The sequence below is a fragment of the Choloepus didactylus genome, chromosome 2 (genome assembly GCF_015220235.1).
Source record: "Choloepus didactylus isolate mChoDid1 chromosome 2, mChoDid1.pri, whole genome shotgun sequence".
Lineage (NCBI taxonomy): Eukaryota > Metazoa > Chordata > Mammalia > Pilosa > Megalonychidae > Choloepus > Choloepus didactylus.
Genome location: NC_051308.1, coordinates 114,519,388 through 114,545,576, shown reverse-complemented (window position 1 = coordinate 114,545,576; position 26,189 = coordinate 114,519,388). Strand labels below are relative to the sequence as shown.

At 39.4% G+C, this 26,189-nt stretch overlaps 1 protein-coding gene and 1 non-coding gene across 2 annotated transcripts in view; both read right to left on the bottom strand.

The window, feature by feature from the left end:
• Positions 1–13,769, bottom strand: part of THEM4 (thioesterase superfamily member 4) — a 29,658-nt gene extending 15,889 nt beyond the window's left edge. The window contains exon 1 of the mRNA XM_037825962.1: positions 13,408–13,769. Within this exon, the coding sequence (XP_037681890.1) occupies positions 13,408–13,482 (75 nt within the window). The 5' untranslated portion in view covers positions 13,483–13,769. The remainder of the gene's footprint in view (positions 1–13,407) is intronic.
• LOC119528302 lies at positions 1,914–2,021 on the bottom strand. Its single transcript, XR_005215615.1, has one exon. It is a non-coding gene; the product is annotated as a U6 spliceosomal RNA (small nuclear RNA).
• Positions 13,770–26,189: the final 12,420 nt, after the last annotated feature.

The window sequence follows — 26,189 nt, the reverse complement described above, 5'->3', positions numbered from 1 at the left end:
TTTTTTTTTTTTTAATTAGAGAAGTTGTAGGTAGACAGAAAAGTCATGTAAAAAGTACAGAGTCCCATATACCCCCACTCTTACAGTTTTCCTTATTAAAACTTTGCATTAATGTGGCATCTTTGTTAAAACTGATGGAAGAACAGTTATAATTGTACTATTAACTATGGTGATCCATAGATTACATTAGGGCTCACTGTTTTTGTTGTACAGTTCCATGGTTTTTAAAAATTTTTATTCTTGTAACATATATACAACCTACAATTTTTCCTTTTAACCATATTCAAATAAACAATTCAATGGCATTAATTACATCCACATGATTGTGCTACCATCACCAATCCATTATCAAAACTTTTCATAACCCCAAACAGAAACTGTACCAATTAAGCATTAACTCCCCATTCTCTACAATCCCCTCGCCCCCGGGAAACCTGAGATTGTGTTGAATCTGTTAAGTGCTTTGGGTAAAACTGACATCTTAAAATATTTAGTCTTCCAATCCACGAACACAGAGCATCTCCCATTTATGTAGGTTGTCTTTCATTTCTTTCAGCAATATTTTGTAGTAGATAACTTAAATGATTTTTTCTTCAGATTGTTCATTACTAATGTGTAGAAACAATATTGATTATTGCATGTTGCTCATGTACCCTGCCACTTTGCTGAATTCATTTATTGGCTCTTACTGCTATATTGTGGATTTTTCAACATATAGGATCATGTCATCTGCAGATGGGGAAAGTTTTACCTTTTGTTTTCCAATTTGGATGCCTTTTATTTCTTTTTCTTGAGCAACTGCACTGGCTAGAACTTCCAGTACAATGTTAAATAACAATGGTGACAGTGGCCATCCTTGTCTTGTTCCTGATCTTAGGGGGAAAGCTGTCAGTCTTCCATCACTGAGTAAGATGTCAGCTGTGGGTTTTTCATATATGCCGTTTATCACATCGAGGAAGTCTCCTTCAGTTCCTAGTTTTCTGAGTGTTTTTATCAAGAAGGGGTGCTGGATTTTGTCAAATGCCTTTTCTGCATCAACTGAGATGATCATGTGTTTTTGTTTCTTCATTCTGTTAATGCCGTGTATTACATTAATTGATTTCCTTGGGTTGAACCACCCTTGCATACCTGGGATAAATCCCACTTGATCATGGTATACAATCCTTTTAATGTGCTATTGGATTCAGTTTGCTAGTATTTTGCTGAGGATTTTTGTGTCTATATTCATAAGGGATATTAGTCTGTAATTTTCTTTCTTGTGGTATCTTTATCTAGTTTTTGGTATGAGGGTGATGTTGGCTTCATAAAATGAGTTAGGAAGTTTGTCTTTCTCTTCAATTTTTTGGAGGAATGTGAACAAGATTGGTGTTAACTCTTCTTGGAATGTTTGGTAAACTTCCCTGTGAAGCTCTCTGGTCTTGGGCTCTTCCTGTTGGGAGGTTTTTGATTACTGACTCAATCTCTTTAGTTAATATTAGTCTGATGAGAGCTTCCTTTACTATCTGAGTTAGTGTAGGTCGCTTGTGTTTCTTGGAATTTGTACATTTCATTTAGGTTATCTAACTTGTACAGCTGTTGATAGTATCATCTTATAATCCTTTTTATTTCTGTGGGATTGGCAGTAATGTCCCCTTTTCATTTATGATTTTAGCTTTTTGTGTCCTCTCTCTTTATTTGTCAGTCTAGCTAAAGGTCTGCCAATTTAATTGATCTTTTCAAAGTACCAACTTCTGGTTTTGTTGGTTCTCCATTTTTTTTTTTATTCTTTATTTCATTTCATTTCTCTCCACTCTAATCTTTGTTATCTCCTTCCTTTTGCTCACTTTGGGCTTAGTTTACTCTTCTTTTCCTAGTTCCTCCAGTCATTAGGTTAGATATCTGATTTGAGATCTTTGTTCTCTCTTTTTTTTTTTTGAAATATGGAACACTTCATGAATTTGCACGGCATCCTTGTGCAAGGGGCCATGATAATATTCTCTGTAGTGTTCCAAATATAGTCTATGTGCCACTGAAGCAAGCACTTAGTTCTTTTTTAATGTAGGCATTTAGAACTATAGATTTCTCTCAGCACTGCCTTTGCTGCATCCAAGTTTTGGTATATTGTTTTCATTTTCATTTCCCTCAAGATATTCGTAACTTCCCTTGTGACTTCTTTGACCCATTGGTTGTTTAAGAGTGTGTTGTTTAATTTCCACATGTGTATGAATTTTCCAGTTCTCCCCATGTTACTGATTTCTAGCTTCATTCTTTTGTGGTTAGAGAAGATACATTATGTGATTTCAATGTTTTTAAATTTATTGAGACTTGTTTGGTGACCTAACGTGCTCTATCCTGGAGAATAATACATGTGCACTGTTAGGTCTAGCTGGTTTTAGTACTGTTAAAGTCTTCTATTTCCTTGCTGATCTTCTGTCTGTATGGTCTGTCCATTATTGACAGTAGTCTATTGAAGTTCCTATTACTCATGTAGAACCATCTATTTCTCCCTTCAAATCTGTCATATATTTTGGGGCTCTGCAGTTCGGTGCACATATATTTACAATTGTTGGTCTTCTTGCTGACTGGAGTCCTTTATCACTATATAGTCTCCTTCTTTGCCTCTTGTAACAGTTTTTGACCTAGAGTCTATTTTATCTGAAATTAATATAGCTACCCCAGCTTTCTCATGGTTACTATTTGCATGGAATATATATATTTCCCTATCCTGCCAATTTCAGCCTACTTGTGTCTTTGAATTTAAGGTGAGTCTCTTGTAAATAGCATATAGTTGGGTCATGCTTTTTTTAATCCATTCTGCTGGTCTCTGCCTTTTCATTGGAGAGTTTACTTCATTTACATTTAAAGTAACTACTGGTAATGTGGTACTTTCTTCTGCCATTGTGCTACATGGGCTTTGAAAGTCTTATACCATTATTTCCCTAAATTTTCTGTTAATACTTAGCTTCATATTTATTTGAAATTCTGGTAGTGTACCATTTCGAGTCCCTTCTTTATTCCTTCGGTATGTATTTTTCAGATAATTTCTTTGAGGTTACCATGGGGCTTACAGTTAACATCCTAAATCTTTAACAATCACATTTGATTTGATACCAGCTTAACTTCAATAGCATACATAAACACTATTCCTATGTCCCTCTGTCCACCTACCTTTTTGTCATACCTGTTACAAATTATATCTTTATGCACTGTATGTCCAAAACCATAGATTTATTACACTACCTTTTTTCCCTTTATTTATCATTATTTTTAATGCATTTGCATTTTAAAACCTGTAAGAAGTTTTTTAAAAAAGTGGAATTACATATCAATCAATACAATACTGGCATTTATAATTGCCCATATGGTTACTTTTACTGGAGAGTTATATTTCTTTATGCTGCTTTGATCCACTGTCTAGTGTCCTTTCCTTTTAGTCTGAAAAACTCCTTTTAGCACTGCATGTAGGGCAGGTCTAGTGGTGAGAAATTTCCTCAGCTTTTGTTTATCTGGGAATTTCTTAATCTCTCCCTCATTTTTGAGAGATAGTCTCGCCAGATACAAAATCTTCAGTTGGTGTGCTGGTTTGAATCTGTTACGTACCCCATAAAAAGCCACGTTTTTTAATGCAACCTTGTGGGGGCAGACCCCTTGTGGATGGGAGCTTTTGATTAGATTTTTTTTTCCATGGAGGTGTGACCCCACCCATTCAAGGTGGGTCTTAATTAGTTTACAGGCGCTCTCTATGACAGGATAAAAGGCAGAGACATTTTGAAGAAAGCTCAGATAGAAAATGCCCAGAGCCTCACAGCCGACACAGACCCAGACATTTGGAGATGCTATGCTAAGAGATGAAGTCCAGAGTTTACCCAGGAGGAGCTAAGTGAGAACTCACAGATGCTTAAGGAGAAGGCCACTGGAATCAAAAGCTGAAAACCATGCAGACCACGAGCAAAGGACCAGCAGACACCAGCCACATGCCTTCCTAGATGACAGAGGTGTTCTGGACACTATCAGCCTTTTCCTCAAAGAAGATATGTACCTCTTGATGCCTTAATTTGGACACTTTCATGGTCTTAGAACTATAAATTTGTAACTTAATAAACACCCTTCATGAAAGCCAATCCATTTCTGGGATTTTGTATTTCAGCAGCTTTAGCAACTCAGAACCGTTAGCAATTATTTTCTTTCTGCACTTTAAATATTTTGTCCTGCTGACTTCTTTCCTCCATGGTTTCTGATGAGAAATTGGCATTTAATCTTTTTTTTTTTTTTTTTTTTGGCTCCCTTGTATGTAACACATTGCTTTTCTCTTGCAGCTTTCAGAAACTCTCCCTGTCCTTGGCATCGGACAGTTGGACTACCATGTGTCTGGTTGTGGTTCCCTTCAAGTTTATCCTGTTTGGGGGTTCACTGGGATTTTTGAATATGTATATTCATCTCTTTCATTAAATGTGGGAAGTTTTCAGCCATTATTTCTTTGAATATTCCTTTTGCCCCTTTCTCTTTTTCTTTTCCTTCTGAGACTCTCATAATGTGTATAATGGTATGCCTGATGGTGTCCCACAGGACTCTTAGGCTCTATTCACTTTTTTTTTTTTAATGCAATTTTATTGAAATATATTCACATATCATACAATCATCCAAAGTGTACAACTGTTCACAGTATCATCATACAGTTGTGCATTCATCACCACAATCAATTTTTGAGCATTTTCATTACACCAAAAAAACAAAAATAAAAGTAAAAACGAATACCCAAAACATCCCATACCCATATTATTCATTTACTTTTTGTCCCCTATTTTTCTACTCATTTGTCCATACACTGTATAAATGGAGTGTGGACCATAAGGTTTTCACAATCGTAAATTCATACCATGTAACCTTTATAGTTATACAATCGCTTTCAAGACTCAAGGACACTGGATTGCATTTCAACAGTTTCAGATATTTCCTTCTAGCTATTCTAATAAATTTAAAACTAAAAACAGATATCTATATAATGCCTAAGAGTTACCTCCAGAATGACCTCTCAACTCCATTTGAAATCTATCAGCCACTGAAACTATTTTGTTTCATTTTTCTTCCCCCTTTTGGTCAAGAAGACTTTCTTGATCCCACAATACCAGGGCCAGGCTCATTCCTGGGAGTCATGTCCCACGTTGCCAGGGAGATTTATACCCCTGGGAGCCATATCCCACGTAGGGGAGAAGGCAGTGAGTTTACCTGCCAAGTTGGCTTAGAGAAAGCGAGGCCACATCTGAGAAACAAAAGAGGCTCTCTGGAGGTGACTCTCAGGCACAATTATAAGTAGGCTTAGCCTCTCCTTTGCAGTGACAAGCTACATAAGGACAAACCCCATGAACGAGGGCTTGACCTACTAAACTGGTAGTCCCCAACGTTTGCAAGAATATCAGAAATTCCACACCTGGGGAAGTTTAATATTTCCACATTTTCCCCCAGTCCCTCAAGGGGACATTGCATATATTTTTTATTCTCTGCCCAAATTGCTCTGGGATGTTTTGGGGATTCACACTAACCTGTACAAACCAACTGATCTCATTCTCTATTCAAGGTTCCATGGTAATTACGGTGTTTGAGTAAACTGACCATACTAGTTAAATTATATAGTGTATACAGAAAATATCAGTTTTGCACCAAATAAATATTTCTTCCTTTGGTCCCACACAGAGCTGAAGTTTTAAAACACAGTTAATATCAACCTCTACCCTTTACTCTGATTTACCCCAATCTCTACCAAGTCCATTTCGTTCATATCTCCAAACGAAGTCTATCATCTCCTTTTCAGCCTCTTTAACAGCTGCTGCACAGGGCAATGCCAACACTCACAGCTGCCAAACTCTGGCTCTGAGGCCCAGGTGCCACAAAGACACCTGAAGCTCCAGGGACCGACCACGTCACACACAAACAGCTTAGCATCTCAGAATTTAGACAGAACTATTACAACTCATGAATAGATGTGACTGCTGTAAAAACTTACAATCTTGGAACCTTGACAGTAAGCCTTCCCCTGATAACCTATGCTCCCAGATTCAATTATCAGAGTTTGCACATTATTGTTAGTCCATATTAGTGAGGTATTATGTTTGTCTTTTAATTCTGGGTTATTTCCCTCAACATACTGTCCTCAAGGTCCATTCACCTAGTTGCATCTGTTCACTTCTTTATTCTGCTCCTCAGCCTGAATCATTTCAATTTTCTTATCTTCAAGTTCACGGATTCTTCTGCCATCTATAATCTGTTGTTGAAACCCTCTAGGGAGGGTTTTTTTATTTTCTTTCCAAGTGCAATTTAACAAATAGTTAGAGAGCAAATTTCAAAGAATATGATAGGTTACAACTCCACAGTTTCAGTTATTTCGTTATTATGATATATATATACAAATAGGTAATATCTTTCAAAGCATGATTTAACAAGCAGATATACAGAAAATTTCCAAAGCTATTATGAGTTATAGTACCAAAGTTTCAGTTATTTCCTTACTGTGAAATGTAACATATATACAAAAAGGTATAGCTTTCAAATTGTAATTTAACAAGTAGCTATAGAACAAATTTCAAAGGATACTATGGGTTACAGTTCCACCACTTCAATTATTTCTTCTAACATTTTAAATATTCTAGCAACTAAGAAAAAGAAAATTATATAAAGATTCAGTATTCATAATCCTTTGTTAAATTCCATCTTGTCTGTTGCTACTCCTTCCTCTAGTTTAATCACTTTCCCGATCTTCAGGGATGTCTAGGCAGCGACCACCCTAACCTGTTCATGTTGAAAAGGAGTGTCAACTTTATGAGCAAAGGGTCACATCCAGTTGATGTTCTTGAAGAGGCTATTGCCTCTGGGTTTTGGGACTTAGCTAGCATAGGAGCACTCTGAAGGATTTAAGTTTCTGATGAATAAACTTAGTGAGTGAAACTTTAATAGAGTCTCAGATAGGGATCCATGTATTCTTTAAGGTTTTTGGGACTACTGTTGACTTGGGCTTAACATATTGTGGTCATTTGTCAAATCTAGGTGAAGCTTGCGTAGGAGTAACCTCCAGGACAACCTCCTGATTCTATTCGTAGGGAGTTTTCTTTAAAACTTCAGTTATTGAGGTCTTTACTTCAGTATCTCTGTCTGGTTACTTTTAAAAATTTCTACATCATTTCTGAGATTCTCATATTGTTCATTCATTGTTTCCCTGATATCCTTTAGTTCTTTCTCTGTGTTTTTCTTCATCTCTTTGCATATATTGAAGACATTTTTTTTTTTAAAAGTCTTTTGTCTGGTATGTCCAAAGTGTGGTCTTCTTCCATAATGTATTTTGACTATTCATCTTTTTTCCTTTGGATGGGCCATGATTTTCTTTGTCTTCCAGTCTTTTGCTGCATATTGTACATTTTAATAACTTAATGTGTTAACTCTGAGATTTAGTCTCTGTGCTATCTGTTCCTTAAGTTTGTGTCCAGCTGGTAATATGACAGAGATTTCCTTTAGTACCAAGAGCTAACAAAAACAAACCAGGGGGTGACATCATCAACGTGGCGACGTAAACAACTACTGACAATTTCTCTCCAGAGATTCAATGAAAAAAAGGACAATTCTGAATTGTTTGAAACTCTGGAGGAGGATATAGACTGGAGTAAGACCCTGCAAATGCCAAACTGAAGAAAGAGAAGAAATATCAGGTAAGAATTTCCTTCCCAGACCAGCTGGTCCTCTCCCCTCCCCTTCACTCGGTCTCCATGTGGGAAAGGCACAGAAATGGCAGACACGACCCCTCCCACTGGAGACACAGATTTCAAAATCTCACAGCAGTGAAAAATACCCTCACTGTTTGAAGAGCTGGAGAACAGGGGAGGATATTTCAAGGTCCAGATCAGTGAGGGACAAAGAAACTGAGAAAACGTGGACAGAGATGCATTTCCAACCCAGGGTCTGAAAGCCCCTCCCCACCCTTGAGGGAAGGAGCAGCTGGTGGTGGGCTCCAAGGCAGAGCAGCCTCTGAGGACGATTAAGTTACTGAACTGCGCCATCTGCTGGACAGTCAGCAAGTGCAAGGACCCTTTCTTAGGAACACAGAAACTGGTCTATATAGGAACCCGGCCCTATTTTGGCTGAGAAATAGGGAAGACCCAACTGTTAAAGCAGGGACCCAAAACAAACCCAGGTCCTGCTAGCTGGTGGAAAACAGAGCACCACTGGAAGCCAACAGATTTGTATTAGCACACACAGTGACCTTGCTGGGTTGCCTAGTGCCTACCTCCCATCCCCGTGGTAGGCAGGAGACTGGGGTGGGAGGGAGCCAATCTGACAACTGGCCACAGAGAGAAACAAAGGAAAGATAGAGATCAAAGTCAACCAACAAGAAAACCTTATGCAAAAGAGAGAAAACAACCTCCAGAGTAAATCAATCAAGAAAACCACACACCAAGACAGCAGAAAATCACTAGTCACATCAGGAAACGGGAAGATATGGCCCAAAGGAGGAATCCAACATTTCAACTGAGATTCAGGAACTGAAACAACTAATTATAGATGTTCAAACAAATCTTAAATCAAATCAATGAGGTGAGAGTGAATGTGACAACAGAGATAAAGGATATAAAGAAGACACTAGGCGATCATAAGGAAAAATTTGTAAGCTTGAAAAAACAAATGGCAAAACTTATGGGAATGAAGGCACAATAGAAGAGATAAAACAAAGCAAAGGGACTGTGAGGACAGTAGGTTGAGTGAAATAAGCCAGAAATGAAAAGACAAACATTATAATGTCTCACTAATATAGACTATTAATGTGAAAACTCTTTTGAGAATTGAATCTGGGAACATAGGCTATAAAGGGAAAGCTTATATAAAGGTTTCTAGATTGTAAGCTCTTATAGCAGTCACATTTATTCATGAGTTGTAACAGTTATTTCTAAATTTTGAGATTCTGAGCTGTTTGTGTGTGATGTGGTTGGTCCCTGGAGCTTCGGGTATCTGTGTGGCACCTGGGACTCAGAGCCAGAAATTGGCAGTTGTGAGTGTCAGCAATGCCCCATGACATTGCCCCATGAAGCTATAAAGGAGATCAGACTTCAATTGGAGATATAAACAAAATAGACTTGGTTTAGATCGGGGCAGATCTGACTCAAGGGTACAGGATGATACTAACCATGTTTTAAAACTTTGACTTCTGTGTGGGCCCAAAGAAAGAGATGGTTATATGGTGCAAAATCTATATTTTCTGTAATACACTATATAATTTAACTTGTATAGTTAGTTTACTCAAATGCATAATTACATGGAAACTTGACTACGGAGTGAGACCTTGTTGGTTTGAACAGCTTAGCATGAAGCCCCGATAGAACCCAGAGTAATTTGGGCAGAGAATAGAAAGTATTCACAAAGCTACCTTGAGGGACTGTGGAAAAATGTGGAAATACTAAACTTCCCCAGCTGGGGAATTTCTGATATTCTTGCAAGCAGTGGGGGCCACCAGCTTAGCAAGCTGAGACTTCATTCTTGGGACTTGCCCTTACAAAGCTTGATACTGCCAAGGAGAGGCTAATCCTACCCACAATTGTGCCTAGGAGTCACCCCCAGAGGGCCTCTTCTGTTGCTCAGATGTGGCCTCTCTAAGCCAACTTGGCAGGTAAACTCACCACCGTTCCTACGTGGGACATGACCCCCAGGGGTAAACATAGCCCCGGCAATGTGGAACGTGACTCCCGGGAATGAGCCTGGACTCTGCATCCTGTGACTGAGAAAGCCTTTTGGATCAAAATGGGGAGGAGAATTGAAACAAAATAAAGTTTCAATGGCTGAGAGATTTCAAATGGAGTCGAGAGGTCATTCTGGAGGTAACTTTTATGTGTTATATAGATATCCCTTTTTAGTTTTTAGTTTATTAGAATAGTTAGAAGGAAATATCTGAAATTGTTGAGTTGCAATCCAGTATCCCTGATTCTTGAAGGCAATCATATAACTATATAGCTTATATGGTGTGACCGTTTGATTGTGAAAACCTTATGGCTCACACTCCCTTTACCCAGTGTATGGACAAATAAGTAGGAAAAAATGGGGACAAAAAGTAAATGAATAATATGGAGGAGGGAGATATGGGACGTTTCGCATGTTCTTTTTACTTTTATTTTTATTCTTTTAATTTTTTGAAGTAATGAAAATGTTCAAAAATTGACTGGTGATGATTGCACAACTATATGATGATACTGTAAACAACTGTTTTATACTTTGGATGATTGTACAGTGTGTGAATATATCGCAATAAAATTACATTAAAAACAAAAACAAAAAAAAACAACCAATGCCCAAAACACATTTAACGGTGTTTGCAAATCGTTTTTACATTGGCGGTGCTCTCCTTCAGAGTTTAGCTCTTCTATCAAGAAGATAAGCCTCAGGTGAAAGAATATAAGGTTGTTTCAGGTCTGAGATTCTGTCTTGTCCTGGGCTTGTGTCATAGGAATTCTCCTGTTTACGGAATTGTGGCCTTTGGAAACAGAATGCCCTCTCTACGCCTTATAAAAAAACTTTTCCCATTCCTCAGTGCTCCGTTGTATGCTTTAAAGCCAGTAATCTTTACCCCAGGCCACTCTGATTTAATGGTTTCTAACACCGCTTTAATTGTCTGCAAGCTGCTTCAGTCTACAGGCCAGTTCTGGGAGGGCAAACCAGAGATGAGTGTCCTGGTTCAGTCTTTCTAGTTGCCACCCAATAGACTGGAACTGACCTACAGGCACCCCAGAAAGTGCCCTGGGCTTACTCTGCATGAATTCTGGGAGTGACCAGACACAGTTAGTCACAAATGAATAAGTACTGATCAATACATGCAAGCTGAGAGGCAGAATTGTGTGTGTGGGCTTTGGAGTTGTGAATTTGGGCTCTGCCATTCTTCCATAGGTCTCTCAGTTACAGAATCCTTTTATGGACCAGTGAAGTAGAGCTACTTGAAGACTTTTAGGAATTAGAATGACCTCTCCCAACTGTGTGCTCTCCTACCTGATTTTAACTTTCAAAATCGGGGATTCAGCTAAATCCAATAAGCCTTTCTGAACACCTACTAGATGCTTTGACTGTGCCAGGGATAGGAAGAAAAAGAGAGAAGATCCAGACCCTGCCCTCAGTGCTTGTACTCACAAAAGTGAAAAATGCTACAGCAGTAGATACAGACACAGAAGGAGTGACTTTCAGGGAATACTGCAAAAAGGTGAGGACTGGTGGAGCTGATTTCTTAAGGAGAGAATGGGGAGGGCTGCTCCAAGCAAAGGTAAGAGTGATGAAACAACCATATGACATGTTGGGGACTGCTAGGATTTCAGGCTTCATAGAGGTAAAGTACAAGAACAGCAGTAATTTGTGGATGGCAAAGTAGAAGGGAACAGGCCACAGAGACTCTATGGCCTTGATATAGGGCTTAGATTTCATCTTCTAAGTCAGTGTTTACAAAGGCCAGTGTGAAAGATGATTTTAGATGGCACAAGGACAAAGATTTTATTTTAATAGTTAAATATTTTTAATGCACATTGTCAAAGGACATAAACAGCACATCACACTTCTAATTTCACAAATGTTATTACTAATAATTAGGATGAAGCTAATTAAAGAAAGGGAGTCTTTAAAGGAAAATTGTACAGGTAGAATGCAGTTATGGCAGGAATCATGAAGGTGGAACTCAAATGATATTTAAGAAACTTTTTTTTTCAATTATGGGGAGTTTTAAGGAGTTTTACGCAAGCGAGTAACATTGACTTAGGTTGTAGAAAGTTCCTTCTAGTGTAATGGACGAAGAAAAAGTGTGAGAAACAATGGTAGGGAAACCAGTTAAAAGACTGTGGCAGATGTCCAAGTAGATATGGTCAGAAACTGAACTAGGTCAAGAGGATGAGAAGAAAAGACTAAAGAGATTTGTAGGATATAGCAACCAAAGGCTGTGGGGAGTGACTGATTGTGTGGGAAGAGAAAATAGAAGAGTCTTGGATGAATTGAGTTGTGGCTTTGAAGATTGTGGTGGAGGGAAGGAAAAGAACAAGGACGTTTTTGTTACTGTGTATGTCATGAAGGGAAGGCAGGTGGAACTATTAATTTTAGTTTGGGGCATGTTGAGTCTGAAACCCCAGACGGACACCATGATGTTGTGGGAAATAAAAATAACAAAAGTTTCAGTTTAAGGAGGTGAGAACTAAGAATACTTGAGACCTACCATAAAGGTACCTGTAAAGTCACAGGATATACTATATATAAGGTATAAACTATATATGAGGGATACAGGTTAGGGATAACCATTACCTTTTGTTGCCCCAAATAGAGGGAAGGTCTTGCTTAATCCTTATAAAGTGGGAGTTAAGCAAGATTATGACTTTTTTTGTGTCTCCTTTTAAAATTAAGTTACTAAACAGAAAGCATGACTTATAAAGCCTATAAATATGAATACTTAAACATAATCAACACATAGTACAAGGCACCAGCATATAATTAAACACTTTAACAGTTTAACAGAGATGCTATACTTGTGTAAATTACTAAAGTCCTCTTTCAGTTCCTGCTCAATACAGAGCTATTTCTTCCCCCATGTCACCTCAGTCCTTTATTATAGCACACAGTACATATTTTAAATTTGCAATTGCACGCCTTTCTCCCTAACTAGACTGTGAGTTCCTTGAGGGAAAGGGATGTTTCTTACTCATACTTCTATCATACACGACTCATAAAGTCTGGCATATTATTAGGGATTAATCAACATTAAGTGAATAAATCAATAAAGCAAAACATAGGGATAGAAAAACAGGCAATATTTAATAATATGTGCCAGGCACTGTGTTAAGCACTTTACTAGAATCTCATTTAATCTTATAATAATATTTAAAGGTAAGAAAACTGGCTTAGAAAGGGTGTGATTAATTGACAAGCATCTTGTGCTTTCTACTCAATTCCCGAGTTGGCAGTCATTCCCAGAAATAAGACAAGTCAGAGACAATCAGGATTAAACCACCGGAAGAGGTAGTGCTCTTCCGTGCGAGTTTAACGTAATGGTTATGGGCCTGGACTCTGGAGCCTACCTGGGTTCAGATCGCAGCTCTGCCGAATGCTGTTCTGTGTGGCCCTGCTTTAATCACTTAACCTCTCTGTTATCAGGAGCTGCGATCCCTTCCCTGCTGGCCACAGCCAAATATCGGCAGAAAACTTTGAAAATGACTCACATTTCTGACTGATTTCCTATGTTTTGACTCTCAGGACTGAAGGATTTCTGAGACCCCTTTTAATACCAATCCTTTTTATTCTTGGATCAGCTGGTTGAACAAATGGATAAACAAATTTATCTGTTATCGTAGGCTTGTTGCTGATTTAGATCTCGCTCCTCTTGCCTCACCCGCCACCCGGCATCCCGGCACCCATCCCCGCTCCTTCAGGGTCACTCACTGGCTGGAGCTGAACTGCCCGATTTCGGTGCAGAGTCCCGAGCGCGCGGAGGCGCGCTGCGAAGCTCCTCAGCATGGCTCCAAGTGTAGCGCGAGTTCCGGGCTTCAAGGTCGTCTTTCGCCTTCGCTGCAAAAAAAGCAAACCTGACCTACCCGCCTATTCCCTCACATAAATGCTGGCGGCTCAGCCAACCTGAGAAGGGGGAAGGGCGGAAGTGGTGAGAAACTGGCGGGTCCTCCAGGCCGCGAGAGAGGAGGGGACGGCCACCTAACTTTTCATCTCGGCTTTTTCGTTTGGGATACGCTTCCGCCCTCCAGGAGCGCTCGGAGCCATTTCCGGGATAACGCCAAAGCGCCGAGAGGGCTACGGAAGTGGGGTGAGCGGGGAGGGCGGGCGGGGGATGACGTTCCCGGGAGCGGCTTGCGGGAGGACTGGCAGGCCCAGGAAGTTCCGCACCCCACCCCAGCGAAGCCCTCTGTTGTTGCCCTGACCCTGAAGCGCCCTCCAGCCCCTGCGCCAGCGCGCCGTGGGTGGACCTTTCCTGTCCCGCGCGGGTTGAGTTTGAGGTTGTCTGGTTCCAAAGTAGTTACCTTTCCCGCAGAAGATATTAAGTCTGTGGTGCGGGTTAAAGTGCAGAAATGTAGTTTTATGAATAAAGTGTTCTTCTGAGACATGGACTCGTCCCTGGAATCGGGTTGATTGTGTTGATTTGAGCGCCTTGGTGCAAAGAACTTTTATACAATTAACATCTCCCCCTGCCCCTCAGGCGTGCACCTATTGAGAGAGGACCCTTAAGGCCCTAGGTAGAGCTTAAAGTCCTTAAGCCAAACTTTTTTTTCAAATAGAATATCATAGGAACATTTGCAAGATGCGTGGGTTCACGAATGACTTCTAAGGGACCATCCCTAGCTTTGGAATCAGACCTAGGTTCAAACACCACCCTCAAGCCCCCACCCCCACACACACTTATTAGCACCTTGTACTGTTTAATTGCTCCTGGCCTCTGGCTTCTGTTTCTTTTTCTTTCTTTCTTTCTTTTTTAACTGTCATGAATCACTGCTTTAATTGGGAATAAAATTGTACTACTGTACAGCACAACAGTGGCACTGTCACGGAAATGCATGAAATAAAGAACTGTACCATTTCTAGTCCCATTTAAAAATCATTAGGCCTGGGATAACATCAGAGATGTTCTTTACATTATATATGGTAAGAACAATGTGACCTTGTTGACTGGAACTCCAGTGAAGACATGAAATCATTTAGAAAATATAACAAGACTTTGACAAGCATAAAAGTTTATACATTCCCAAATGCCAAGAAGCTGTTTCTAAAAAGTATTAATTATATAATAGCATTTTTTTGATTACCTTTCGTTTTTACTCAGAGTTTAAGGCACTCTGAGTAAAAAAAAGCATCTCTTAAAATTGATTGTGACATTACATCTCGTGCCATTAGTTTTGTTATGAATGTACCATGAAAGAAAACAAACACAAATTTTAAAAAATGAAAAAAAGAAAAAGAAAATGTGTGAAGAGTTGACAGGGGTGAATGGAGGTAGGAGATGAGGATACAGAAGGCAGAAATGCAGAATAATGATGATCTCCAAAGCCCTTGGGAAAAAGATAAATCTAGAGAAGATCTAGTTTTTCTCAGGCTATAGAGCTATGTTATAGGGTTTGAGGGTGTCTCAGCTAGGTCTCAAGAATTAGGGAACCTCCAGCTGATATCTGGATAACATTAATTGGCTCCCTAAGTGATTCTCCCAGTATTATGCCAATTTCTTCCCCCCATCCCCACCCAAACCACCACCATACACCCAGTTTCTTAAGCCAAAACCTAGGAGACATTCTTGATTCTGCCTTTTCCCTTAACTCCCATAAACAATCCATCAGCTACTGATGCAAGGTGGTAATAATCAGGAAAAATAATGGGAAAAATGCAGCGAATGTAAACAATGTATGATAGATAAAACTATTTTAATAATCTTTCATCAAATGTAACAAAGGTAACTACTGTTAAAAAATAGTACAGTTATTGTTTAAGTGCATTGTCAATTATAACAAGGATTATCAACTATTTACCACACTTGTTTAATGTATCCCTTTCTCCCTTTAAAAATTATTACTCTCTTCCTTTAAAGCATATCCCAAATATCTCATCATTTCACCCACCCCTAAATACTTTTATATATATATTTAAAAAACAAGAATATTTTCTTACATAATCACAGTGCCATTATCACTCTTAATGAAATTAATAATCCCTTAATGTAAAAAAAAAAAACAAAAACAATCCATCAGCAATTTCTAGAGTTCTAGTTCCAAAATAAAATTGGAAACTATTTACTTGTCTCCTTATCTGCTACTACTCCTGGTCCCAAGACACTGTCATTTCCTTCCTGGCTATTTGCAAGAGAATTCCAATCTCCATTCTAATCACCCCTTTCCCGTTTTTACTCCTCTATGCTCCTTTCTCCCACAGCAGAGTGATACTTTAAAACAGTAAATCAATTAAGTCTCTTCTTTGTTTAAAATCCTCCAATGGCTTCCCATAATTCTTGGGATAAAATACAAACCCCTGCAGTGCTGGAGGGAACCTGGCCCCTCATCCCATCTCCCCCACTCTCAATAGGCTCCAGCGGCCCTGCCCACCTTGTTCCTTGAGGGTGTCAGGCTTTCTCCTGCCTTAGGACTTCTGTTCTTGTTTCCTCGACTCCTCTTTCTCCCTCTCACCCCCATCCCCATTTTCTCATCCTTCCCATGTCAGCTCAAATGTCACTCCTTATGGAGATCTTCCCTTCCATCCTTTCAAAAGGAGTCCCCATTTCCCACATTCCTTCCTTTCTTTCCTTCACAACACTCGTATGATCTATAACTTTTTTCCTATTCCTACCAGAGGCAGGAACCTGTGGCCTCTGTTTCTTCTATGTAATAGTAGGGTTGTTGTGAGTACTAAAAAGAATGTATATGTGCCAGTTTAAATGTCCCCCCAAACGCCATTATCTTTGATGTAGTCTTGTGTGGGCAGATGTTATCGGTGTTGATTAGACTGTAATTCTTTGAGTGTTTCTGTGGAGATGCGCCCCACCCAGCTGTGGGTGATGACTCTGATTGGATGATTTCCATGGAGATGTTGCTCTACCCATTCGGGGTGGGTCTGAGTTGAGTCACTGGAGCCATATAAATGAGCTGAGGGACAGGGGAAACTCAGTGCAGCTGAGAGTGACATTTTGAAGAGGAGACACAGCCAAGAGGGACACTCTGAAGAATGCCCAGAAGCTGAGAGAGGAACTGCAGTTTGAAGACGGCTGTTGAAAGGAGACCCTTGCTCCAGAGAGGCTGAGAGAGGACAAATACCCCAAGTGCAACTAAGAGTGACATTTTTGAGGAACTGCAGCCTAGAGAGGAACGTCCTGGAAGAAAGCCATTTTGAAACCAGAACTTTGGAGCAGACACCAGCCACGTGCCTTCCCAGCTAACAGAGGTTTTCTGGACACCATTGGCCATCCTCCAGTGAAGTACCCGATTGCTGATGTGTTACCTTGGACACTTTATGGCCTTAAGACTGTAACTGTATAACCAAATAGACCCCCTTTTATAAAAGCCAATCCATTTCTGGTGTTTTGCATTCTGCCAGTATTAGCAAACGAGAACAGTATATAAAATTTTCCTATTGCTAGGACCTTCTAACAATAGAAGTCATGAAGTTAGAAGTTACCTGAGAAATGTCATCCCCTTACAAGGAAAGTGCTCCCAAGTCAGTGGTATGTTGAATGTGGCTTTAAATACTCACGGGTGGACCCTTTAGCACAAAATTCAGCAAAGAGTCAATATTTTGAACAAGACTTACTATTGAAATTATGTAGGATAACAATGGAAAAGGGTGGAATGACATGGGTATGCTGAATGATGAATTTTGTAAGAAGTAATATGAAGTGAAATTAATTCAATAGATCAATACCTGCATATATGTAAGCAACAAAGCAAACAATTTTTGCTGAAAATCTAGTTATGTTGGCCACATTCTAGTTTTTTTTCAGGCAGTTCTAAACACAAAGATTTGAATCAATCAGAAATTAACTTTGAATGTTAACGCAAACATCTAGAACACAAAATTATGATTCTTAACTATTATTATCAGAATATATATGTTCATGGCAAGGATGAACACTAACATGGATAAATAAAAACATTTTAGAAGTAGGATCTTATGATACATAAATACTCTTCTTTTAAAATACCATTTAATATTTTCACCAAAATTTAGAAAGGAATTAAAAAGAAAACTACTTAACACAAAACACGTTGTGTTGGTCTGAATCTGCTATGTACCCCAGAAAAGACCATGATCTTTTAATCCATTTTTGTGGAGGCAGACCTATTGTCTGGGTGGGACCTTTTGGTTAGGGTATTGCAATTGAGATAAGACCTAGCCTGTGGGAAACCGAGTCTTCCGTGTTGCCCGAGGCATGTCTAGGGTGGTGGCTTGGAACGCTAAGCCGCAGGCCTGCATGGAACGCCATGCGGGCCCGCCCTGTAAAGATATGTGTCTTGTGACTATGATGACAACGTTTACCATTGTCCTAAACCTAGATTGTTCCTTCTGATATGCAACAGGATGTAAACATAGGTATCTGGTGGGCTCTCCCATGCCTGAGGACATTTAGCATATACTCCCTGATCTTCTGAAATAAATAACTGGAGCAAAGGTGCATTATTGTCCACTTAGCACGAGATGCAGTGGGCCCCCTGCTCCCTTAATTCTTAACTTTGTGTCTGTGTCTCATTCCTGCGCCACCCTGTCAGCAACACTAGCCCGTTCAAGGTGAGTCTCAATCCTTTACTATATTCCTTTGTGAAGAAGACAAAAGAGAGTAAAAGCCCAGAGAGTTTAAAGAGAAACTCCCCCAGGAGAAATAAGCAAGGACCCACAGGAGCTGAGAAAGCCATTGAAACCAGAACCCTGGAGAGAAGGACCAGCAGAGTCTCTATGTGCCTTCCCATGTGACAGAGGATCCCCAGATGCCAGCTGCCTTTCCTTAGAGAGGGTATCTTTCTCTTGCTGCCTTAATTTGGATGTTTTTGTGGCCATAGAACTGTAAATTTATAACCTAATCTCACTGACAAAGCCAAACAAAACAAAAAAAGACTCACGGGAGCTGATTGTTAAAACTTCAGGAATATTGTAAGACATTTCTTAAACACTGTCATTATTCAAAATTAAGTTATGTAAACTTATAGTTTAATTATATTAAAACATCTGTAATAATTATAAATGTATTTCCTAATTATTTTACTGCACTTTACTATTATCTGTGCTCTTATAACCAAGAATTAAGAATTAACAAATGATTTTGATTACTGTATCTTTATATAGATGCCTTTTTCTTACTTTCTAGTATATTGTAGAACAGCCTAAAGGAAATATCTGAAATTACTGAAACCCACTCAATCGCAAATTGTAAAAACCTCCTGACTGGCCCTGCCTTCTACCCCCTTATCCTGTTTTACAACTTTAGAGCTTTATAATCACAAAGACAACCCCCTAATGTTAATAGAGGAACTTGAGTCAACCCAGAACATTGACTTGTTATTGTAAAGGTTCTTCTAGCTTGGTTCTAGCCTAGCTCCACTTCTTTACATTTGTAAATTGTGCTTGTACTTGTTATTGTAATGGCAACAACTCCATTTCCCCTTGTTTGAATCCATAAAAAACTCTAAAGTCCTGAGATTCAGGGAGACAGATTGTTATGCTGAGAGGCCATCTGATCACCTGCTTCGTTCTTAGCAGTAAACTCTTTCTCCTTTAGAAACCCTGGTGTCTGAGGAATTGGTCATTTGAGTACATTGGGCAGAGAACCCTATGTTTGTTTGGTATCAGTTTGGTGACTGGTGGGATCAAGGGTCCCTAAGGAATGAGGAGCCTGACTGCCTGAAGTTCTGGAGCCCTAACAGGACAGGTAAGCACCATAACTGAGCTGTTTGCAGCCGCTAGAACCTGCTAGTCTAGAAGCTTGGCAATCCGGTTTTCCCCTGCCCTGTTGGCACTTCAGCCTGTTTGGTGCTTTAGAGCTTCAAAGGGAGAAACAGTTTCCAGTTCTAGGTCTGGAAATCTGACTAGGCAAGTGAAGAAGTGGATTGGAAAGTTCTTATGGGGGTTTGAGTCCCCCGGACCTGGGTTTGAGGCCCTAGGTCCCAGCTCCCAGCTTCCAGAATGATCCTCCTTACTCTCACCTTTACATCTTTCTGTTTTCTGAATACATTCTGTATGTGGTTCAAAGCCCTGACCCGAGTCTGTCTGTTGAGTATACACCTGAAATATACTGTAAGATAAGTAATCCAACAATTAATTAGGATTTAATGAAACTAAGTATTTAATGTCTGTTTAATTGTTAATTGGTATGTTAAATATAGTAAGTATTAAGTTTCTGTTTAAATTGTTAGTTGGTGTGTTACTGCATTTATTTTGTTTGGGTATTCCTAACTGGTTACTAATTACTAAACTCTTTAAAATGGAAAATTCTAATTCTAATAACATTTCTGAATGCAGCCCTTTGAGCTGTATTTTGAAAAATTGGAAAGGTTTTAGCTGTGAGCCTATGAAAAAACAAAAAATAGTTTATTTCTGTGATATAGTCTGGCTTCAATATGATTTAGAATCAAGAGAGAAATGGCCTGAAAATGGTTCTCTAGGAAAAAAACCTCACTGTATTACAATTAGATTTGTTCTGCAAAAGAAAGCAAAATGGGATGTGATAATGTATATTCGATCCTTTATTTGTCTCTCTCAAAAGTCAATGTTAACGAGTAAATATAAAATTTTACCTGCAATATTAAAGGAGAAAAGAAATTTTCCTCACTGTTTCAAGTCTGGAAGATCCAATAGAGCCTTTATTAACTCTTCCTTTGTATACCTCTTTACTGGAGATAAAAGAGCCAAATTGAATGGTCTCCCCCACCCATTCCCGGCAGGGTCCTCAGTGTGCCCAGGGCTGTTCTCTAAAACTAGCAGTTGAGCTACTGGCAAAATTTCTACCCCTCTGGCAAGTGGTTACAGTAATAGATGAACAGGGAGGCCCAAGAGCCCTTGTATATACGCATATTCTGTTCTCCACACAAGATTTGTATAACTAGGAAAATAATACCCCTCTCAACAGAGAAGACCCAAAGATAATAGAAAACTTAGTTACTTCAATATTAGCAACCTATAATCAAATTGGGCTAATAGTCAAGCATACCAGAAAAGAATGAAAAAGTAGGGTTCAAATTACTGAGTTTTATATTTCTACGTTTCTGTTTTTTTATATGTCTAACTTTGTATCTGTCTGCCTGTTCATTGTATATTTTCATACCTCCAGGTGATAATAGCAAATTAACAAAAATTAACAAAGTATTCAAATTGCTTAAAAAATAAATAAGTGCTTATATATATATATAAATTTATATATAAATTAGTATATATGTATATTATAAATTAGTGCTCCTGGAGTCCCGGAAATTAGGAAAAGTGAGCTTCTACTGCTCATTTAAATTTATAAGCCAGAATACTCAGACCTTTACTAATTAATTTACAGAACTGCTGGTGAAGGTCAGGCCAAAATCTAGATAGATAAAACTATTTGGGAGGGTAAAAAAAAAACCTGAAAAGAAAGAGAAATCCTTCCTACCTAAAACAGCAGCCAAATAAGCCCAATAAACCCTCTAGTCACCCAGGTTCAAGGCTTTAGTACTGGTAATTACTGTAACAAAAAGAAATCTCTGCCTGGATTTTCATGAAGGCAGCAGAGGGTTTCCTTGGGAAACGGCAAAGACTTTTCCGATTGTCTGGGTCACATCTTAGGCGAAATAAATCTAATAACTGGAAACAAGTAAAAGAAGGGCATAGGAACTCTTATCAATACTAAGGCTACCTTATTGGTCTTAAATCCCACAGACGTCATTTAAAACTTTTAAAACCCAGATCAACAGACCAGACCTCATTCTTTCTGTCTCACCTATCCATGTCCCCAGGGCCTCTTAAACCTAGGCCAAATATGAATGAACCAGTTAAGGCAGCCATGGGGGACGGGTTGGGTGCAGAAAGATGAGGGAGATGTAGGCTTGCTTTAGAATTCTTTCTATTGGGCCTGGAGATTAGAAATGGTAGGCACAGGGAAAATGTTGGGGGGTAGGCCATGTTCTGAGGGAATTCCCCAATTTAAAATTATTTGTTTCCAGTAATACTTTTGCAATGGTAGCCATTGTTAACAAATCATTATTAAAACATTTACAGCCTTGGGATGGGGGTAATTAAGTAAAATCTAATTGCCAGATTTCAGTAGGTAAAGGAAAATGTCCTCTAGAGCTATGGGAAAATTTTCCTGGATTTATGCTTGAGACAAATTAAATAACTGTAGTATATTTTCCAGAATTTGATGCTTTTGAGGTTGTTCATAATTTTAGGATATTAGGAAAACAAAGAGATTTTTTTAAACCTCTAAAAGGAAATAAGCAAATACAGGTGCAAAAATGCAGTGACAAAGTCTAGTCCTATTCTTGTTTTTATGATAACTTTTTGAACCAAACATACAATTTTATTCTACTTGGGTATGTTCTCCCTACATTTATACAAGTTTACTGATAAAATAAAATGACATTATAAATGTTAGATTTTTAAGATGGTGTGCCGGTTTGAATGTATTATGTCCCCCAGAAAAAGCCATATTCTTTGATGCAATCTTGTGGGGCAGACATAATAGTGGGGATTAAGTTGGAATGTTTGGATTAGGTTGTTTGCATGGAGATGCACCCCACCCAACTATGGATGATAACTGATGGGATATTTCCATGGAGGCGTGGCCCCACCCATTGAGGGTGGGCCTTGATCAGTGGAGCCATATAAACGTGCTGACTCAGAGATGGAACTCAGTGCAGCTGTGAGTGACGTTTTGAAGAGGAGCAAGCTTGCTAGAGAGGAATGTCCTGGGAGAAAGCCATTTTGAAACCAGAACTTTGGAGCAGACGCCAGCCACGTGCCTTCCCAGCTAACAGAGGTTTTCCGGACGCCATTGGCCATCCTCCAGTGAAGGTACCCGATTACTGCTGTGTTACCTTGGACACTTTATGGCCTTAAGACTGTAACTGTGTAGCCAAATAAACCCCCTTTTTATAAAAGCCAATCCATCTCTGGTGTTTTGCATTCTGCAGCATTAGCAAACTAGAACAGATTTTGGTATTGGAAGTGGGGTGCTTTTGCTGCTGAGTTTGCAAATACCAAACATGTTGGAACGGCTTTTTAAATGGATAATGGGGAGTTTCTGGAAGAGTTGTGAGGAGCTTGATAGAAAAGGCCAAAACTGCTTTAAAGAGACTGTTTGTGGAAATATGGACTCTAAAGATACTTCTGACGAGGCCTTGAACAGAGATGATCAATGTGTTGTTGTGAACTGGAAGAAAGGTGATCCTTGTTTTAAAGTGGCAGAGAATTTGGCAAAATTGAGTCCTGGTGTCAGATGGAAGGAAGAATCTGGAAGCAACAGCCTGGAATACTTAGCTGAGGAGATCTCCAGACTACGTGTGGAGGATGTATCCTGGCTTCTCCTTGCAGCTTATAGTAAAATGCGAGCAGAGAGAGATAAACTTAGAACTGAACTCTTTGGTTCAAAGAAACCAGAAGTTGATGGCTTGGAAAATTACGGGCTTCCAGTGGGTGGAATCCCAGAATCTACAGCCCAATGTGAGGATGTAACCAAACATGGAACCCAGCTGCCATTTCAGTACAAGCCAAGATTGGAGATGGAATTATCCAGAAAGGATTTGTGGAAAGTCCTATTGTCTGACGGCTTTGACCCCTGTATGCTTCATGCAAAGCCAACAGAATTTTTGCGAGATCTTTACAGACAGAGCCATTGCCAGTCTGGACTGGAGGTGACAGACAAGGAACAAACTGAAGGAAAAATTTCTTCAAAGACAGAGCCATGGAGGTTGAGGTCTGGAGTCAAGAGGCCTTGGGCTGGGAGAGTGGAGTGGCCCACACGCATGGAAAGGGTGAGTTTGCCCCGGAGGTCGAGGGTGGGCATTCCACCTCGATGCTCTGGAAGAGTTTTGCCACCCGAGGTCCCAAAGAGGGTGGAGCACATTCCCAGGGAATTGGGGAGAGCCTGGCTGCCACCACACTGTTCTGAAGGGGTTGAGCGTGTGCCCCGGAGATGGAAGGGAATCCGGGAGCTTCCCCGAGGTTTGAGGAAGGTGGGGCCGAGAAGGTGGTCTCCCCAATGTGTGGATATGTTGGAGCGCTCACCCAAGCATTTGGAGAGAAAACAGCTGCCAAAAAGGCCCTTGGGAAGGGTTAGGCTCCCACTCTCTCAAGCCCCAAGAATGCAATGTTGTTCTGTTAATGACTCTCAGGCTTTGAAATCTAATGGAGTTTGTCCTGCGGGTTTTAGGAACTGTTTTAGTCCTGTTAACCCTGTTTTCCTTACTGTTTCTCCTTATGGCAATGGAAATGTTTATCCTATGAATGTCCCTCCTTTGTATACTGGAAGCATATAACTTGTTGTAAGTCCACAGATCCAAAGCTAAAGGAAAAGTATGCCTTAGGACTGACCACGCCTATATTTGATTTTGATGGGATCTTGTACTTAACTATTGTTACTGAAATGATTTAAGTTTCTATGGTATTGTGGGATGAATGTATTTTGTATTTGGAAAGAATATGTTTTTCTGGGGTCCAGGGGGTGGAATGTGCCGGTTTGAATGTATTATGTCCCCCAGAAAAAGCCATATTCTTTGATGCAATCTTGTGGGGCAGACATAATAGTGGGGATTAAGTTGGAATGTTTGGATTAGGTTGTTTGCACGGAGATGCGCCCCACCCAACTATGGATGATAACTGATGGGATATTTCCATGGAGGCGTGGCCCCACCCATTGAGGGTGGGCCTTGATCAGTGGAGCCATATAAACGTGCTGACTCAGAGATGGAACTCAGTGCAGCTGTGAGTGACGTTTTGAAGAGGAGCAAGCTTGCTAGAGAGGAATGTCCTGGGAGAAAGCCATTTTGAAACCAGAACTTTGGAGCAGACGCCAGCCACGTGCCTTCCCAGCTAACAGAGGTTTTCCGGACGCCATTGGCCATCCTCCAGTGAAGGTACCCAATTGCTGATGTGTTACCTTGGACACTTCATGGCCTTAAGACTGTAACTGTGTAGCCAAATAAACCCCCTTTTTATAAAAGCCAATCCATCTCTGGTGTTTTGCATTCTGCAGCATTAACAAACTAGAACAGATGGTGAAAAATGTAAGCTCGTGTTTAATGGAATTCAGTTGTTATTTTGACAAACTTTCTTCTAAGATTATTATGTTTTGTGGGATGTTTAAAGAAAGTATCAAAGATCTTTTAGTGACTTAAGGTTTGTGGTTATGTAAAGTGTACAGAATGTGCTTTGTTAAGGAAAGGAGCTTAGTATTGTTCTCAAGAATGTGTAGGACAAAGCCTGGGTGCATATGGAAATTGTGGAAGTTTATGAAAGTGGATTTTGTTTGTCATAGTAATTGCTGACTAAAATTTTATAAGCTTGTGTAAGGTAGCATGGTTTTGTCCTAAGGTAAAATGGCTAATTTTAATATGTAAGACGAGACCTGAATGGGTATGGAAAGTTGTAGAAGCTTTGTAAAAGTGAATTTTGTTTGTTGTAGTTAATGCTGACCAAAAATCTGATAGGCTTGTGTGCTGGTTTGGATGTATTATGTCCCCCAAAATGCCATGTTCTTTGATGCAATCTTGTGGGGGCAGATGTATTTAGTGTTGACTAGATTGGATGAATGTTCATATGAATGTTCATAGCAGCTTTAGTTACAACAGGCAAAAGCTGGAAACAACCCAAATGGTCATAAACAGGTGAATGGGTAAATAAATTGTGGTCTAGCCATACAGTGGAATACTACCCAGCAATAAAAAGCAATGACCTATTGATACAAGCAACAACATAGTTAAATCTCAAAATAATTATACTGAATGAAAGAAGTCCTGATGATAAAACTGAGTACAAACTACATGATTCCATTTATATAAAATTCTAGAAAATGCAAACTAACCTATAGTGACAGAAGCAGATTTTTGGCTACCCCGGGGTAGGAGGGAGAGTTTATAAAAGGCCACAGGAAATTTTTGTGGGTAACAGATATGATCGTTATCTGGATTGTGGTGAGTGTTTCACAGAATACATGTATCAAACTTATCAAATTGTACATTTTAAATATGTGTAATTTATTATGTCAATTATACCTCAATAAAGCTGTTTACAAAATTAGAGGAGAATGGTGAGGACACTATTAAGTGTCGGATAGCCCACCCCCCCCATCACACCCTCCCAACTTGGGCCAGACTTTTCAAACATGCTGTCAATACAAATACCCCCAGAGAAATGCCTAATAAAGAAGGCCAGGTCAGAGTGTGAGTAACTCAGCCAAGTGTAATACACTGCTTGATAAATTTTAAAGTTATACTGAATTTAATTGACCTATAATTGTCCTAAAAGCAAGGTGTTTTGAAAGACTGATTTACAGTCTGATATCAGATTGTTGAAATTTATAGTATGGACACTCAGTGTATTTATGGGGTTTGATCAACTCTGACTACATTGCAAAACTCTAATTATAGACAATGTAGAGTGATCTATATAAACTATTTTCTATTCATTAACATGTCATCTTGACTTTATGGGGCTTTTTACACTTGTATTTTATATTTTTTTTGTTTATTTTTTGTACTTGTACTTGTGCCTTTATCTGCACCACGTGG